Raw genomic sequence first — 19339 nt, 5'->3', positions numbered from 1 at the left:
TCTCCCCCAAAATAAACCCAAAGCAAAATGCTATGTTTTTCTATTAAGCAAACTTACCTTTTTTGTTCATCTAAAATATCATTCATTCTACATTCTGAAATTTTGGAAGACACAACTTCAATTTCAATTCCAAGCTGAGAATTTGCCTAGTGACAAAACAAAACAGTATTAAATTTTTTTTTTCAACACTGGATCTCCAAATGTAATTAAGACAGGTATTTAGTTTTCTTTTTTATTTATTTATTTTTTTTTTTTTTGGTTTTTGGGCCACACCCTGTGACGCTCAGGGGTTACTCCTGGCTATGCGCTCAGAAGTTGCTCCTGGCTTCTTGGGGGACCATATGGGGCACCGGGGGATCGAACCGCGGTCCGTCCTAGGCTAGCGCAGGCAAGGCAGGCACCTTACCTCCAGCGCCACCGCCCGGCCCCAGGTATTTAGTTTTCTAAAATTAAGACTCAAAATAAACTTTCAATAATTTGTTTTGATGTTCAAAATAAAATTGCTTAATGTAAAGATAAAGCTTATTTTGCTATAGTGGGTAGGAAGGCCCTTGTCATATACACCAACCACACCATGTTTAATTTTTAGGACCACATATGGTACCCTGAATTCTACTAGCAAAGATTCCCTAAGCAAAGAGCCAGGAGTAACATGAGTACCACAGGATGTGGCCAAAAAAAAAAAAAAAAAAAAAAAAACTGTGCCTTGAAAGTAGGAGTACAGAGGTTAAGGAACTTGCAAAGACCAGGATGAACACCTGAACACCATCAAGTGTGGCCCAAAAACAAAACACAAAACAAAACAAAAATAATTGCAGTTTGATGTTTATACAATGCTTTAGAAACTATGAAAACCCATAAACATCTGTTGTGAGACCAGAACAAAAAAACATATCTAATGGTCTTTTAAAAATAAAGTGCCTTAGAGGCCGGGAAGGTGGCACTAGAGTAAGCGCTGCCTTGCAAGCGCTAGCCAAAGAAGGAACGAGGTTCAATTCCCCGGCATCCCATATGGTCCCCCCAGCCAGGGGCAATTTCTGAGCGCATAGCCAGGAGTAACCACTGAGCGTCAAACGGGTGTGGCCCAAAAATAAATAAATAAATAAATAAATAAATAAAGTGCCTTAGCCCAAAGTTGGTCTTATGCCAATAAACTTCAGGAGTGAGGTCTTCTTGTAATCAGGCCAAGGAATTTTTTTTTCCGTTTTCCCCATATTTTTCTGGTCCTATGCAAACAACGGCAATTGCCACTGTCACACCTTTATTATTATTTTTTTAACCCTTATCCTATAAGAAAAACAATTTACTGAACTTAAAAACAAATAACTGTAGTAGAATGCCTGTCTCGAATGAATACAGGCAGGGGATGGGAAGGAGGGAGAGGGGCATTGGGAGGTGGGAATGTTACACTGGTGAAGGGAGTGTTCTGTTTGTGACTGTAACCCAACTATAATCATGTTACTTAAATAAAAAATAGATTTAAAAATAAATAAAGTGCCATGGGGCTGGAGAGATAGTATTGAGGTAGGGCATTTGCCTTGCATGCAGAAGGGCGGTGGTTCGAATCCCATCATCCCATATGGTCCCCCGAGCCTACATGGAGTGATTTCTGAGCCTAGAGCCAGAAGTAACCTGAGTGCTGCTGGGTGTGGCCCAAACCCCTCCCTGCCAAAAATAAAATAAAATAAAAATAAAGTGCCTTGGGGCCAATAGCACAGCAGGGGCATTTGTCTTGCACGTGGCTAACCTGGGATGAATCCCCGGAATGCCATATGGTTCCCCAAGCCTTGAGCTTGCCTGGAGTAATTTCTGAGTGCCTCAGAGCCAGGAGTAACATGAGTACCACAGGATGTGGCCCAAAAAAAACAACAAAAACAAAAAACTGTGCCTTGAAAGAGGTTAAGGAACTTGCCTTGCATCCCACAGAACCTCATTTAAATCCCCAGCACCACCTGTGGTTCTTGGGCACTGCCAGGGAACACACCAGCCCAGAATCAAATTTTTTTTAAGTTTTTAAAATTTCTGGTATAAAATAAATAGTCTTTGCTAGTGGTGAGGTACAGCAACTGGTCCATAAACTATAAAGATTAACACAACTGTAAATGTATTTCCCCAACTATAATAATAAAAAAGGAAAAAAATTACCAGAATAAATAACATTAAAAAAAAAAGTGTCTTGGAGGAAGAGAGGCTACAAATATTGATTAGTCACTTTAAATCTAAATGTTTCATTGTTAAAGGACTGACAATAAGAACTAGTTAAAATGGGCATCACACTACTTATATTTGCTTCTACCATAGTCACCAATAAGTGACTGGCTAAACTGACATTCATTCTACTGAAAGATTATGCAGCACCACCTAAAAATGGAGTATCTCCATATTTCTTAAAATAGAAAGCCACAAACCCAGCAAAAAAGAGTACATCTAAGTTAATATACATTAACAACATGTATTAACACATTTTATTATTTAACCTGACAAACTGAACACCTGGGTAAAAACTCTTGAAAGTTTGCAGTGTATATTTTAAGGTGGGATGATTTGGGGTAGTAATAATATTTTGTACTGAGTAAACATTTTCATAGGGAGAGAGTTCATAATTAGGAGAAAAAAAATTTATCTATTTTTAACTTCAAAGCACCCAAAGCTAGGGATGCAGCAGCTCAGCAGTAGAGCACTGCCTTGTATGGAAAGTGTTAGGCTCAACCCCACACAATGTAGATTTCTTAATCAGAATACAATGACAGCTTGAAAACATGAAGAATGAGTACAGATGATAAGTCAGTTCTGAGTTATTTAATATTTTAATAAACAGACTTAATTTAATTGTATAATAACTCACAACATTGAGGGATTTCTTTTCAGCTTCTTCTTTTTGTGGTACTGTTCTCTCCTCCTCAATTATCCCACCTCTGTCTTCAATTCCTGTTGCTACCTGCCTCCATCCAGCCCTTTTTATGTTTGGTCTAGGTCTCTGAAGCCGTCCCCTTATTGGTATAGCACCTTGGGTAGTACTTTCCTTCATCTCTTGTTGCAAAGAGTTTATATTCTGAGTTCTAGACATAAAGACAAGGAAAAGAGATGACATTTTTAAAAAAAGGTGAAAGTGGGGCCGGGCGGTGGCGCTGGAGGTAAGGTGCCTGCCTTGCCTGCGCTAACCTAGGACGGACCGCGGTTCGATCCCCCGGTGCCCCATATGGTCCCCCAAGAAGCCAGGAGCAACTTCTGAGCGCATAGCCAGGAGTAACCCCTGAGCGTCACAGGGTGTGGCCCAAAAACCAAAAAAAAAAAAAAAAAGGTGAAAGTTTATAAACATTTAAATTAATGCTGTGATTTTTCTTCTTTCCAGTCTACACCCTGAAATTCAAACATACAAGGCAAATTCTCTATCACTAAGCCATATTACTAGTTCTAGAAATAATTTTGAGTATTGAAAGAAATTAAGTTATTTCATAATAAGTAATATCATTTTACAAAAGGAAAAATATCAATTCCCAAAAGTAAAGAATTATTATATCAAAACATGTAAGATGAAGTCACATTCAGACAGAAAGTACAACCTTTAGGAACTAAAGAACCTTTAGGAACTTTTCCTTTAGGAACTAAAGCGAAAAAGGTATGAAAAACTGGGGCTAAAGCTTAAGTTTCTATGTGTCTTGAGCTAGGGCAAATCCCCAATATTCCATCTGATCCAGCAAGCCCACCAGGAGAGATCCCTGAGCATTTCTGAGTATAGCCCCCTAACCCCAAGAAGAGATATGAGAAATCAGTTTAACAGGTATAAACATTTCATTTGCGAAATTAAAATTTATGCAGATGAGGTCAGAGAGATAGTATATAGGAAGTAGGGTACTTTCCTTGCACAGAGCCAACCCTGAGTGCAGTCAAGAATAAGCCCTAGGGCACTGCTGGGTGTGACCCAAAAACAAAACAAAACAAAAAGTTCCACAAATCTATAATGGTCATGATTGCACAGCAATGTAGATGCTCCTCTGGCCACAGAATACACACATTACTTAAAAAATCTTATTTTTAATATTAAAAGATATTAAAAATATTTTTAAAAACACAAAAGGAGCCGCAGTGATAGCAGAGGAGAAACTGAGTTGGATCCCCAGCATCCCATATAGCTCCCCCAGCCAGGAGTGATTTCTGAGCACAGAGCCAGGAGTAAACCATAAGCGCCTCTAGGTGTGGCCCAACTCCCCCCCCCCAAAAAAAATACCACAAAAATAAAAAGGAAACAAACAGAAAATACAAGGAACCAGTGAACTCACACAGAAAGCAGGGATAATTCTCTGCATGTGTGGGGTCCCAGTTCTATAAACACCACCACCACTCAGTTCCTCTGTATACCAATGGATATAGCTTTAAAGACCATCAATCACTAAAGAGGTCGTCCAGGTAATTCCCAGCACAAGGCTCTTACACTGAACCACCTGGCCAGATAGGCCAAGCAGCACCAGCTGAAGGTGTACCCTGAATATTGCCTGGTAGAACAGCCTCCTCCAATCAGAAGAAACCCAGGTAAATGGTAAAATTTAATTTGCATTTTATCACAATTTAAAAAAATACAAATAATTAATGCACAGCTCTAAGATTTTGAACACCTTTAACTAATAGTATTTATTCTGGGGGACGAGAGGGTTAGAGCCATACCCAGAGGTGCTTAGGAGGAGTTGCTCCTGACAGGCTCAAAAAACTCAAGGGACCATAATAGGATGCTGGAGATTGAACCTGTCCAGTCAGTCAAGTGCAAGTCAAGTGTTCTATCCACTATACTACCTCTCCAGCCCATTAATAGTGCATTTAAGCAAACAAGTATTTAAAGGTATTGAACTTGGGGCTGAAGCTATGGTACAAGTGGTAAGGCGCCTTGCCTACACTAGCCTAGGACAGACCGTGGTTCGATCCCCCAACGTCCCAGATGGTCCCCCAAGCCAGGAGCGATTTATGAGCGCATAGCCAGGAGTAACCCCTGAGCATCACTGGGTGTGACCCAAAAAACAAATAAATAAACAAACAAAGGTATTGAACTCAACTTGACTTTCTTATTTAGACAGTCATATGAATAAAAAATAAACCAAGTGTTCTTTTTTTTTTTTTTTTTTTTTGGTTTTTGGGCCACACCCGTTTGACGCTCAGGGGTTACTCCTGGCTATGTGCTCAGAAATCGCCCCTGGCTTGGGGGGACCATATGGGACGCCGGGGGATCGAACCGAGGTCCGTTCCTTGGCTAGCGCTTGTAAGGCAGACACCTTACCTCTAGCGCCACCTTCCCGGTCCCTAAACCAAGTGTTCTTAAGAGTTTGGTTTGGGGGCCCGGAGAGATAGCACAGCGGTGTTTGCCTTGCAAGCAGCCGATCCAGAACCAAAAGTGGTTGGTTCGAATCCCAGTGTCCCATATGGTCTCCCGTGCCTGCCAGGAGCTATTTCTGAGCAGACAGCCAGGAGTATCCCCTGAGCACCGCCAGGTATGACCCAAAAACCAAAAAAAAAAAGTTTGGTTTGGGGGGGGACGGAGAGACAGCATGGAGATAGGGCATTTGCCTTGCATGCTGACGGACGGTGGTTCAAATCCCAGCATTCCATATGGTCCCTGAGCCTTCCAGGAGCGAATTCTGAGCATAGAGCCAGGAGTAACCCCTGAGTGCTGCTGAGTATGACCCCCCCCGCCCAAATAGTTTGGTTTGGTTGGTTGGTTTTTGGGCAACACCCAAGAGCACTCAAGGGTTATTCCTGGCAGTGTTCATATATCACTCTTGGCAAATTCAGGGGATCACATGGGATGCAGGTGATTGAACCGGGGGTGATCATGTGCAAAGCAAATGCCCTACACACTAAGCTATCGTTCCGGTCCCTTTACAATACATAAAGTATATGTATATGTGTATGCATCTTAAAGTATATGTATATATCCCTTTTTAAAATACATAATTTCCCTTTGTTTTTGATTCATACCAAGTAGTGCCCAGATTAGCCATATGTGAAGCTAGAGACTGAACCTGGGTTGACAACATGCAAGGCAAGCAAGCACCCTACTGGCTGTACATTAATAGCTCTAGCCTCCAAAACTACAAAAATTTATCTTTTTTCTTTTGGTTTTTGGTTTTATGGTCACATCCGGCAGCACACAGGGGTTACTCCTGGATCTATAGTCAGAAATCACTCCTGGCAGGCTTGGGGGACCATATGGGATGCTGGGATTCAGCCTCACAAGAATTTATCTTAATATGGATAAAACACATTAAAGAGCTCTCATTTAAAATTTCAAATATTATCTCTGCTTACCCCATAGAAACAGCAACATCCTCTTCCTGAGTAGACTGAGCCTCCTCTTTAGGATCACCAGAACTTGGTAGTGAAAAGTCCTGCTCAGTTTGTATACAAGGCAGTGGCCCAGACCCCTCCCCCCTACGACAGGACTTGTCATCTTCTTCTTGTGATATCATTAGAGAAGCCGCATCCTAGAAAGTAGATAAAAAAAGAATTTCACTGTGGGGCTAGAGATAGGACAGCAACAGGTAGGGCACTTGCCTTGCAAGCAGCCAACCCAAGTTTGATCCCCAGCACCCCATGTGGTTCCCTAAACCCACCAGGAAGGATCCCTAAATGCAGAAACAAGAGTAAGCCCTGAGTACTACTGGCCAAAAAAAAAAAAAAAAAAACCAAAAAATTTCATCAACGGTTAATAACAGTATATTGAAATAGGACTTTCAATAGAACAAACTACTAAAACAAACTGGGATCATCTTTCTAGATGGTGCCCTCAAAAATTTAAATTTCAGCATTTCATCTTCTAGAAATTTAATTCATAAAAATATTCAAATTAGCATTAAATCATGTACAAAGAAATCAATTAAAAAGAATAATTTTTGTTTTAATTTTAATGAGTAAGAGATTGAACAAAATAGTGACTATTTTATAATGCGACACCACAAAACCATTTAAAAATGAATTTCTACATTGACTAACCTTTTATACAGGAGATCCAAGTTCCACACCAACATAGTATGGTCCCTGCCAGAAGCCACTACAACTGCGGAGCCAAGAGCAGACCCTGAGCTCCCCAAGGTATAGCCCAAAAAACAAAACTCAGGACCCAGCCCACTTCATCAAAAAGAGATGCTATTATTATTTTTCCAATAAAGAAACTGCAACATTTGGCTTTGGTCACAAAGTGGAGGGCAAAACCTGAACAAGAGCCCAGGCCTCTTAAATTCCTTTCCATGACCGACTCATTCCATCATCAATGATTTAAGCACCTTACACAAGCAACATGAAACAATGAGCAGTCATATCTTACACAGAAGGAGAGTAATGAGGACATCTTTATGAATTTGAATGCCAGGTGTCTGATATTAAATGCCATAAACACTGGAACTTCTGTTACTCACATGCTGAAAAGGGATAATGCTCACATGGCTGGCATTCTGCTGCGTTACTACACTTTCCGTTTCAGACGTTCCCACGTTCTTCCCAGAAACAGGTTTTTTTTGCTTCCATGGTCTCTCTTCTCAAAGCTGCTCTTGCTAAGTTTGGTTTTGGTCTTTTAAATCGGCTTCTCACAAAAGGAGCTGGTTTAACTTCCTCTGGCTTCTGTTCTTGAGGAAGCGATCTGCTTTAGAACAATGATTATCAGGCTTTAGAATAAATTAAATGGGCTGGAAGAAGAGTCATAGCACCAATTTAAAGACTAGCAGTAAACATTCTAATTGTCCACAGGAAGATCAGATTGTTTGACAGATGATAGAACACGAGTTGTACAATCCAGAAATCGTATCATCTTTGCACAAAGTACAAGTATGTTATATTCTTATCAACCAAGAGCATGTTACACACAATTCTGCATTTTAGCGATTTTCACCATCAAAATGACTCAATCCTCTCCCAGTCCTTCACAACTAGGTTAATATCCCTTAACACTTTAACATTACTATATCGTCCTATATTACGTATTACTCTAGCAAAAGTCCAGCAACAGCCATAAAAGAGGTCCAACCCTTTAAGAAAGACCTTATTCAATTATTATTGGCTGACTGGGCCCTATAAAAGTCCCTTCTCCCCCACAGTAAGGTAGGGTGGAGAATCAATGTGGAGTGTCTGTGGCAGTTTGAAGAGGCAGTTGGAGCAGCAATTTGACCAAATTGTTTTCTACTCCTGATTATTGCTTTTCTCCTCTATTTCAGCTGCATCTTTTGAACTTGTTACCCTTTATCCTTCACTTTGAACACTTGTTTCCCCTTTACCTGGCTCTCGATCTGACTTTACTCCTAGTCCCAAACCAGCTTTCTCTCCTTCTCTTACCATCTCTCTCCCTCTCCTGGCCTAGGGGTTTGTCATAGGTCCCTGGGCTTTTCGATTCAAAAGGCTGGAAGTATTTTGTCAGAGTCCTGCAAGGCCCCTTTGGACCCCAGCAGCTTGGGCTCTCTAACAGTTGGCTTCCGAACACCAACTGTGTATCACAGTACCTCAATCAATAAAAAGTTTACAAATATCTCTAACACTATGCTGTATTATTGTATTACCTCATCGAGGTAAACATAATTTTTTTTTTTGGTTCTTGCACTATGTCCAGTGAGTGATGTAGGAGGCTAATCATGGCTCTACTATGCTCAAGGATCACCTACAAAGTAGCTCAGGAAAGAATGTCGTGCTGGGACTCGAACCCAGGACTCCTGTATGTGAGAAATGTGCTTAATCCCTTGAGCTATCTTTCCGTGTTCATAATCTCTTTTTTAAATGTATATAAACCCATGTACTTCACCTTAAATTAATATCTGAAAACTGCTCTTGAATATCTGTAGATTGCATCCTTTGATCTTCTGTTTTACCATGGTCCGAAATTTGCAAAGAAAGCACTGAACTTGATATTTCCATTTCAAAACTTGTCTTTTCTTCTATAGAAGTTTGTGCCATAGGTAGAAATTCACTACTAATGTTCTGGAGAAATAATGAAAATTAATCAGTACGTATAACCAACATTCCTTAAGAATTTTGCGGGGCCCAGAGAGATAGCGCAGCGGTGTTTGCCTTGCAAACAGCCGATCCAGAACCAAAGGTGGTTGGTTCGAATCCCGGTGTCCCATATGGTCCCCTGTGCCTGCCAGGAGCTATTTCTGAGCAGACAGCCAGGAGTAACCCCTGAGCACCGCCGGGTGTGGCATAAAAACCAAAAAAAAAAAAAAGAATTTTGCATGTTTCCAGCAAAAGCCTATTTATTCTAAACATGTTTTAAAAAACCTATAGGTCTGTTTTTTTAATTATATATAAAATTAAATTTTTAAATAAAACTTAATTTACAAATGCTAAAATATGTATTTAGGTAACTATTACCTTTTTATTTTTACATTCATTTGTTTTGGGGAGACAATAATCAGCACTACTCAAGGAATCATGTGGTGCTGAAGAGAGAATGCTGTACTACAGCTCTGGGAATCATCTCCCTAGCCCTGGTAATCCTCACTTTGATATGGCACATTAGAATTTTTCAAAACCCCAAGTGCCATTAAGAAATATCAAAAATATGCTATCAAAAATATGATGGAGTCCTTAAGATATTCAAATACCACAATCTTCAACTGACTAGAAACATTCAGTGTAAGTTGGGATTGAAATACGGCAAGATAAGAAAAAGATAAAAACTGAATGTAGAGATGAAATTTATTCCAAAATCTATGTTCTTATTAGAGTTAGCATAGATTCATTCCAATTTCTTTTTCTGAAAGAATAATATCAAACTGATATTATGAAAACAATATTTCCAAACACCAAAAATCTACCTGGCTGGAAACACAGTATAGATGATGAGGCACTTGCCTTGTGTGGAGATGACCTGGATTCAATCCCCAGCACCACATATAGTCTCCTAAGCACAGAGCCAAGAGTAAACCAGATGTGGCCCAAACCACCTCCACTCCCACCAAAAAGCTATTTTATTCAAGGGTCTTATCATAGAAATTAGAATTGGGAAATACAAAAGTATTCAAAATAAATTTAAAGGACAAAAATACATACACTGACATTCAGAGAAGGAGCAGCACTGCAGTCACCACCACTGTCCTGTGTTAGATTTGTCTCAGTCTGTCTTAAAGTACCAGTCTTCTCAGTTTTGTTTTTCCTTACAGAAGTATCTACTGGTGATTGTTTTCGAATCTGCCACCATTTCCTTAGCAGTACCAATTCCCTCTGATTTGCTTTTCATCAAGGAAATGTCCCCTTGAGGTTCCTTTCAAATCTGCCTTACTTTCCTCAATAGCATCATCTTTCCTGGTATTTTCTCAAGAAGGGACACATCTCCTTTTCCAATTTCTTTCATAAAAATTCTCCCTTTCCCCTATGGCATTGATCGTCCACCAGTGCCTTTTTCCCTTAGGAAAATTTCTTTTCTCGGTCCCTATCAAATCTATGCTTCTACTTCTACCAAATGTGTTAACCTCATTTTGGACACTTTCCTTTTGAGGTATTTCTCTTCCTCCAGTTTCTTCAGTTTCTTTCATATCTGTCTCTCTTTCCTTGGTGATTTTAATTTCTTCTGCTATCTTCTGACATGGTATAATCTCTTCAATTTCTTTCAAATCTGTCTCTCTCTTCTCAGTAATTTCTATTATCTCTGCTATCCTCTTGAACATGGTATAATCTCTTCTTCAGTTTCTTTCAAATCTGACTCTTTCCCTCAGTCATTTCGATCATGTCCTATTATCCGCTGACTTGGTGCAATCTCTTCTGTTTCTTTCAAATCTGTCTCTCTTTCCTCAGTAATTTCAATCATCTCTACTATATTCTGAGATGGTATCTCTTCTCCACTTTCTTTCAAATCTGACTCTTTTCCCTCAATTATTTCTATCATCTCTGTTATCCTCTGATATGGCGTAAAATCTTCAATTTCTTTCAAGTCTGTCTCTCCTTTCTCAGTGATTTCTATCATCTCTACTATATTCTGAGATGGTATAATCTCTTGTCCAGTTTCTTTCAAATCTGAATCTTTTTTCTCAGTGATCTCAATCCCTTGACATGGTGTAATTTCTTCAACTTCTTTCAAGTCTGCCTCTCTTCCCAACCACCTCTACTATCCTCTGACATGAGATAATTTCGTTCAGTTTTCTTTCAAATCTGACTCTTTTCCTCAGTCATTTCAATCATCTCTATTATTTTCTGACCTGGTGTAATCTCTTTTTTCAGTTTCTTTCAAATCTGATTCTTTTCCCTCAATCATTTCTATCATCTTTGCTACCCTCTGAGATGGTGTCATCTTATCTCCAGGTTCCTTTCAAATCTGACTCTCTTTCATCAGCGATTTCTATCATCTCTGCTATCCTCTGACCTGTGTAATCTCTTCAAATCTGATCCTTTTTCCCTCAGTGACCTCAATCATCTCTACTATCCCTTGACATGGTGTAATATCTTCAATTTCTTTCAAATCTGTCTCTTTTCTGACTACCTCTGCTATCCTTCTGACATGATGTGATCTTCTTCTCCAATATCTTTGAAAGAGTCTCCTTTCTCAGTGATTTCTATCATTTCTGCTGTGCTCTGACATGGTGTAATCTCGTCTCCAGTTTCTTTCATATCTAACTCTTTTTCTTCGATGACATCAATCACCTCTGATAATATCTTCTTTGGTGATATTTCTGCTTCAGTTTCTTTGAAACCTGAGTCCTTTTCCCTCGATGACTTCAGACATCTCTGGTATTTCTGGTTTTGTGAAATCTCCATTCCAGTTTCTTTCAAATCTGTCTCCATTTCTTCAGTAGTATCAATTGTTTCTAAAATTTCCTCTTCGGGGGATATAGTAGCTCTTCTTCCAGATTCTTTTAAGTGAGAATTCATTTCTTGAGCAGTATCAACTTCCACTGGTACCTCCTCTCCTGGTGAGATTTCCAATCTAGCAATTTCTGTCAAAGCTGCTGTCATTTTCTGAGAGGAAAGAATCTCCTCTGGTACCTCCTCCTTAGAAAACGTCTCCTTTTTTCTACTTCCTCTTCCTATATTTGGCTTCAGTTTCTTAAATCGAGTCTTTAGAATTGGAACATGTTTGGATGTATTTGATGTACCATCATCTTGAATTCGTACTATTAAAAAATGATAAGAAATGCAAAGTCAAATTTTGAAACCAAACTGACAAGTAAAGATAATGGTTGAGAAATTAGTACCGAAAATACAAGAAACTTTCACAACTATTAAAAAAAAAAAAATCCTAAAAAGAAAGATAAAAACCATCTGATCATATGATGCAGAGAGAGCATTTGATAAGGGTCCAACACTTATCCTTGATAAAAATTCTCATCAAGATGAGAATGAAGGAACTTTGCAATATAGTTATAAGGCCATCTACCATAAGCCATGGGAAATATTATTCTCCAATGGAGATAAACTAAAAGCCTTTCCTCTAAAATCCAGTACAAGATAAGACTGCCCTATCTCACCACTCCTATTCAACACTGTGCTGTAAGTTCTTACCATAGCAATTAGGCAAGAAAAAGATATCAAGTGCATCCAGATAGGAAAGGAAGAAGTCAAGCTCTCATTGTTTGCAGATGACATACTATCTTTAGAAAACCCTAAAGACTACCAAAAAGCTTCTAGAAACAATAGATTCATAGAGCAAAGTGGCAGGCTACAAAATTAACACGCAAAAATCAATGGCCTTCTTATACACCAATAATAATAGAGAAGAAATGAACATGAGGGACCGGAGAGAGAGTACGGAGGCAGGGCATTTGCCTTGCATGCAGAAGGATGTGTTCGAACCTCACATCTCATATGGTCTCCTGAGCCTGCCAGGAGCGATTTCTGAGCATACAGCCAGGAATAACCCCTGAGTGCTGGCAGGTGTAATCCAAAAACAAAAAATAAATAAATAAAAAGAAATGAACATGAAATAAACAATCCCATTCAAGTTAGGGACGCATAAACTCAAATATCTTAAAGTCAACTTAACTAAAGATGTGAAGGACTTATACATAGAAAACTACAAACCCTACTTCAAGAAATGAAAGAGGACACATGGAAATAGAGACATATACCCTGCTCATGGATTGGCAAAATTAACATAATTAAAATGGCAATACTCCCCAAAGCAGTGTACAAATTTAATGCAATCTCTCTAAGGAAACTCATACCATTCTTCAAAGAAATGGATCAAACACTCCTGAAATTCATCTGGAACAATAAATACCTGCAAATAGCTAGAGCGACCCTTGAGAAAAGAAATATGGGAGGCATCACTTTCCCAAACTTTAAATTGTATTACCAAGCTATAGTCATTAAAACAAAACAGCATGGTATTGGAATAAAGACAGACCCCTCAGATCAGTGGAATAGTATTCAGAGAATGCTCCCCAGATATACAATCAATTAAACTTTGATAAAGGGGCAAAAAATGCAAAAAGGAGCAAGGAAAGCCTCTTTAACAAGTGGTGTTGGGACAACTGGTCAGCCACTTGCAAAAAACTAACTCTGATCTCCATATAAGACCCTGCAAAAAGGTCAAATGCAAACGGATTAAAGACCTTGATATCAGACCTGAAACCATAGGTATATAAAACAACACATATATAAAACAACTCCATGACATTGAAACTAAAGGCATCTTCAAGGAAGAAACAGCACTCTCAAACAAGTTGAAGCAGAGATAAACAAATGGGACTATATTAAGCTGAGAGGTTTCTGCACCTAAAAGGAAATAATGCCTAAGATACAAAAGTCACCCACAGAATGGAAGAAGCTGTTCACCCAATACCCATCAGATAAGGGGGCTAACATCTAAGATATACAAGGGTACTGACAGAACTTAACAAGAAAAAAAAAATTAACCCCACAAAAAAAATGGGGAGAAAAAATGAACAATTTCTCAAAGAAGAAATATAAATAGCCAAAAAGCACATGAAAAAATGTTCCACATCATTAATCATTAGGGAGATGCAAATCAAATCAACAATGAGGTACCAACACACACCACAGAGACTGGCACACATCACGAAAAACAAGAACAATCAGCGCTGGCAGGGTTGCAGGGAGAAAGGAACTCTCATTCCTGCTGGTGAGAATGTCATCTGGTCCTACCCTTATAAAAAACAATATGGAAATTCCTTAAAAACCTGGAAATTGAGCTCCCATTTGATCCAGGTATACCACTCCAAGCATATACCCTAGGAACTCAAAAATCCCTTTCTCACACCTATATTCATTGCAACGCTATTTTACAATAGCCAGATTGTGGAAACAACCATAATGCCCTTCAACAGATGAAAGGCTAAAGAAACTGTGGTACATAGACACTTGGAATATTATACAGCCGTCAGGAGAGATGAAATCATAAAATTTTCCTATACATGGATGTACGTGGAATCTATAATGCTGAGTGAAATAAGTCATAGGGAGAGAGAGACACACACACATACAGAATAGTGTCACTCATCAGTGGGGTTTGTTTTTTGAGGGGCTTTTTTTTTTTTGGTTTTTGGGCCATACTCAGTGACACTCAGGCATTATTCCTGGCTGTGTCCAGAAATCCCTACTGGCTTGGGGGACCATATGGGATGCCAGGGGACCGAACCGCGGTTCATTCTAGGCTAGTACTGGCAAGGCAGATGCCTTACCACTTGCGCCACCACTCCAGCTCCTCATTTATGGGTTTTAAGAAAAATAAAAGATATTGAAATAATTCCCAGATATGAGGGCCAGAAGGACCGGCTTAAGATATGAAGCTCACCACAAAGAGTGATGAGTTCAGTTAGAGAAATAACTATGCTGAGAACTATCATAACAATGCCAGTGTGTGAGAGACGTAGAAAGCCTGTCTCGAATACTGGCGGGGTGTGGGGGAGGAAGATGAGGGCATTGGAGATAGGAAGGTTGCACTGATGATGGGGAGGGTGTTCTTTTTTATGACTAAAACCCAACTATGATGATGGTTGTAGTCATGGTGTTTAAATAAAGATATAATTAAAAAAAAAAAAAAGACTGAAAATTTGGGGCCAGAGCTATCTTGCATGTAACCAATTAAGAGTTTGATTTCCTGGCACCTGACATATTCCCCTGCACCCTGCTAGGAGTGATTCCTGAGCTCAGAGCCAGGAGTGAGCCTTGAACACAAGGTGAGACCCAAAAATAAACAAAAAATAAACAACAACAAAGACTGAAAATTATGATTTGATCAAGCATTATGTAACTTAATGAAATGATAACAAATGGCTAATTTGCACTTATTCTAAAATCTTAACAATTTCTAAGTCTTTATAAATTCAAAAATTATATAATTGATAAAATGATGCTTACCTTAGACATTCTTTAGAAGCCTTAGGCTCATCAAATTGTATGTTCTGAGAAATATTGTTTTTCTCAGGTTGTAATATATCATCACTTTCAACATTTTCATACAGCTGGTCTTCTACTTGTTCAGGAGTCTTAATAACAAAATAATTTTAAGTCTTAGATTTTAAAATGAAATAACCATCACCCATTTATACAAGATTTTATTTATGAAAATAAATAAATAAATGGGCCGGAGCAGTGGCACAAGTCGTAGGGCATTTGCCTTGTACGCGCTAACCTAGGACAGACCACAGTTTGATCCCTGGGCATCACATAAGGTCCCCCAAGCCAGAAGTGATTTCTGAGCACATATCCAGGAGTAAACCTGAACGTCACCAGGTGTGGCCCAGAAAGCAAAAAAATAAATAAAATAAGAAGAAAAAAGAAGGGGGAGCCAGAGATATAGCACAGCAGTAGGGCATTTGCCTTGCACATAGCCAATACAGGAGGGACAGTGGTTCAAATCCCTGGAATCCGTGGCCGGGGTAGGTGGCGCTGAGGGTAAGGTGTCTGCCTTGCAAGCGCTAGTCCAAGGATCAGGACCGCGCGGTTCGATCCCCCGGCGTCCCATATGGTCCCCCCCAAGCCAGGGGCGATTTCTGAGAGCACATTAGCCAGAGTAAGCCCCTGAGCGTCGAACTGGTGTGGCCCAAAAAAAACCCCAAAAGCAAAAAAAAAAAAAAAAAAAAAAAAAAACCATTCCTGGAATCCATATGCTCCCCGAGAGTCTGACAGGAGCGATTTCTGAGCATAGAGCCAGGAGTAACCCTCAGTGTCACTGGGTGTGACCCAAAAACCAAAAATAAATAAAGAAAAATTAAAAAAGGAGCCGAAGCGATAGCAAGAAGAAGTAGGGTGTTTGCTTTGTATGCGGCCAACCCAGGCTGAACCCAGGTTTCCATTCCCAGCGTCCATATGGTCCCCAGAGCGTACCAGGGAGTGATTTCTGAGCTCAGAACCAAGAGTAACCCTGAGCAATACCACTGGGTGTGGCCCAAAAACAAAATCAAAAAAATAGATTCCATATTTTTCTCCAGTTTACATACAAAAGTATGGCAGATATACTGAATTTTAAAGTGACATTAAATGAATGTTACTTGGGCCCGGAGAGATAGCACAGCGGTGTTTGCCTTGCAAGCAGCTGATTCAGGACCAAAGGTGGTTGGTTCGAATCCCGGTGTCCCATATGGTCCCCCGTGCCTGCCAGGAGCTATTTCTGAGCAGACAGCCAGGAATAACCCCTGAGCATCGCCGGGTGTGGCCCAAAAAAAAAAAAAATGAATGTTACTTAATGTTTTTATGTTATTTAATCTGTTTTTCTCTTAGAAAATTCACATTTTTACTTCATCGCAAAATCCCTATCTTTTCCCTCTCAAACAAGGAATCAAGTGATTGCTTCAGTCTTAATTGTTAAAATTCTCCCAGGGGGGGCTAGCTTATTGAAGCCTTCTGATTATTATAATCATATTACAATCCGGGGCCAGAGAGATAGCATGGAGGTAGGACATTTGCCTTGCAATCAGAAGTTCGATGGTTCAAATCCCGGCACACCATATGGTCCCCTGAGCCTGCCGGGAGCAATTTCTGAGCATAGAGCCAGGAGTAATCCCTGAGCACTGCCGGATGTGACCCAAAAACCAAAATAAATAAATAAATCATATTACAGCCCTTGGGAATAACAAAGAAAATTCAAATCACAGTATATCCTTCTATAGACTATTATGCAATTATTTTAAAATGCATAGTCTATATTCCCAAAATTATACTTTAGTGGGTATCTTTTATATTTTTATTCCCTAAGTTAGTGCTAGTAAGCATACATATGTAACTGATTTTTTTTTTATGTAACTTATTTTTAAAGGAAGATAGCAAATTCAAAATGAGAGGTCAAGTGAAGCAATGCTGCTTGCTAGGAAATACTGTTCTTAAGTATAATAAAGAGTGTACAAAATGTATAGGGCAATTGCTTAAAAAGAAAGTAGAAGGTTCATGTTACTTACAAAAACTATAACTAATCAGAGTACTTACATTTCTATTAACATGGAGATTCAATGTCACTCATTTTTTCATTAGCCCCATTTTTATCTTCTGATGTCTGGAGTTTTCTTTTCTATCCAGCAACTTTACTTATGTTTGCTTTGGCCTCTGCAATCGGCCCCTCCTTACTCGTGCAGGTCTGTTAACCTTTGGCTGATCATCTTCCTGTCGGGACATATTGTTTCACTCGAACTAGAATAATCACAAAGAATAAAATCAACGTTTATTTTTAAAATCATATCCTTGCTGTGTCCATTAAAAGTAGAATTCCAAATGTAAATCTTTTGGAACAGAAAATAAATTTTCCAGTGTCCCCAAGAAAAACTTCAAATATATTTCTAGACTACTACTTCTTAACTTATTAGAACTATAATCCCTGGAAGCTTTGGTTTTTAAAAAAGAACATTTTTTGTTTGTTTTGGGGCCACACCCGCAGTGCTCAGGGGTTACTCCTGGCTCTGTGCTCAGAATTCGCTCCTGGCAGGTACAGCAGACCATATGGGATGCCAAGATTCAAAACACTATCTGTCCTGGATCGGTTTGCATGCAAGGCAAATGTCCTACCGCTGTGCTATCTCTCCGGCCCCTAAAAAATAACATTTTAAACCAAACCAAAATTAGAAAAAAAATCTATACCTAAAAAGCACATACTATCGGGCCCGGAGAGATAGCACAGTGGCGTTTGCCTTGCAAGCAGCCGGTCCAGGACCAAAGGTGGTTGGTTCAAATCCCGGTGTCCCATATGGTCCCCCGTGCCTGCCAGGAGCTATTTCTGAGCATACAGCCAGGAGTAACCCCTGAGCATCGCTGGGTATGGCCCAAAAACAAAAACAAAAAAAGCACATACTACTACTATTCCCACTGTATGATGATGATGATGAGAAGAAGAAAGAAGAAAGAGGAGAGAAGGAGGAAGGAGGGAAGGAGAAGGAGGAGAAGGAGGAAGGAGGAGAAGGAGGAAGGAGGAAGGAGGAGGAAGGAGGAGGAAGAAGGAAGGAGGAAGGAGGAAGGAGGAAGGAGGAAGGAGGAAGGAGGAGAAGAAGAAGAAGAGAAGAAAGAGGAGAAGGGGGGGAAGGGGGGAGAAGGGGGAGAGAAGGGGGGAGAGGGGAGGGAAGGGGGAAGAAGGGGGGAGAAGGGGGGGAAGGGGAGAAGGGGGAAGAAGGGGAAGAAGGGGGAAGAAGGGGGAAGAAGGGGGAAGAAGGGGGAAGAAGGGGGAAGAAGGGGGGAAGAAGGGGGAAGAAGGGGGAAGAAGGGGGAAGAAGGGGGAGAAGGGGGAAGAAGGGGGAAGAAGGGGGAAGAAGGGGGAAGAAGGGGGAAGAAGGGGGAAGAAGGGGGAAGAAGGGGGAAGAAGGGGGAAGAAGGGGGAAGAAGGGGAAGAAGGGGGAAGAAGGGGAAGAAGGGGGAAGAAGGGGGAAGAAGGGGGAAGAAGGGGAAGAAGGGGGAAGAAGGGGGAAGAAGGGGGAAGAAGGGGGAAGAAGGGGGAAGAAGGGGGAAGAAGGGGGAAGAAGGGGGAAGAAGGGGGAAGAAGGGGGAAGAAGGGGAAGAAGGGGGAAGAAGGGGGGAAGAAGGGGGAAGAAGGGGGAAGAAGGGGGAAGAAGGGGGAAGAAGGGGAAGAAGGGGGAAGAAGGGGGAGAAGAAGGGGGAAGAAGGGGGAAGAAGAAGGGGAAGAAGGGGGAAGAAGGGGGAAGAAGGGGGAAGAAGGGGGAAGAAGGGGGAAGAAGGGGGAAAGAAGGGGGAAGAAGGGGAAGAAGGGGGAAAAGAAGGGGGAAGAAGGGGGAAGAAGGGGGAAGAAGGGGGAAGAAGGGGAAGAAGGGGGAAAGAAGGGGAAGAAGGGGGAAGAAGGGGGAAGAAGGGGGAAGAAGGGGAAGAAGGGGGAAGAAGGGGGAAGAAGGGGGAAGAAGGGGGAAGAAGGGGAAGAAGGGGGAAGAAGGGGGAAGAAGGGGGAAGAAGGGGGAAGAAGGGGGAAGAAGGGGGAAGAAGGGGG

General features: G+C 40.6%; 1 protein-coding gene across 1 annotated transcript in view; it reads right to left on the bottom strand.

The window, feature by feature from the left end:
• BDP1 (B double prime 1, subunit of RNA polymerase III transcription initiation factor IIIB) overlaps window positions 1–19339 on the bottom strand; it is a 100798-nt gene that overhangs the window by 37820 nt on the left and 43639 nt on the right. The window contains 14 exon segments of the mRNA XM_049769072.1: window positions 58–146; window positions 2846–3059; window positions 6295–6470; window positions 7401–7490; window positions 7492–7621; window positions 8771–8946; window positions 10021–10159; window positions 10161–10341; window positions 10427–10649; window positions 10652–11066; window positions 11462–12074; window positions 15287–15410; window positions 17347–17350; window positions 17485–17547. Coding sequence (XP_049625029.1) covers window positions 58–146; window positions 2846–3059; window positions 6295–6470; window positions 7401–7490; window positions 7492–7621; window positions 8771–8946; window positions 10021–10159; window positions 10161–10341; window positions 10427–10649; window positions 10652–11066; window positions 11462–12074; window positions 15287–15410; window positions 17347–17350; window positions 17485–17547 — 2637 coding nt within the window.

The sequence above is a fragment of the Suncus etruscus genome, chromosome 2 (assembly GCF_024139225.1).
Source record: "Suncus etruscus isolate mSunEtr1 chromosome 2, mSunEtr1.pri.cur, whole genome shotgun sequence".
In the NCBI taxonomy this organism is placed as follows: domain Eukaryota; kingdom Metazoa; phylum Chordata; class Mammalia; order Eulipotyphla; family Soricidae; genus Suncus; species Suncus etruscus.
This window is presented reverse-complemented; position numbering and strand designations above follow the sequence as displayed.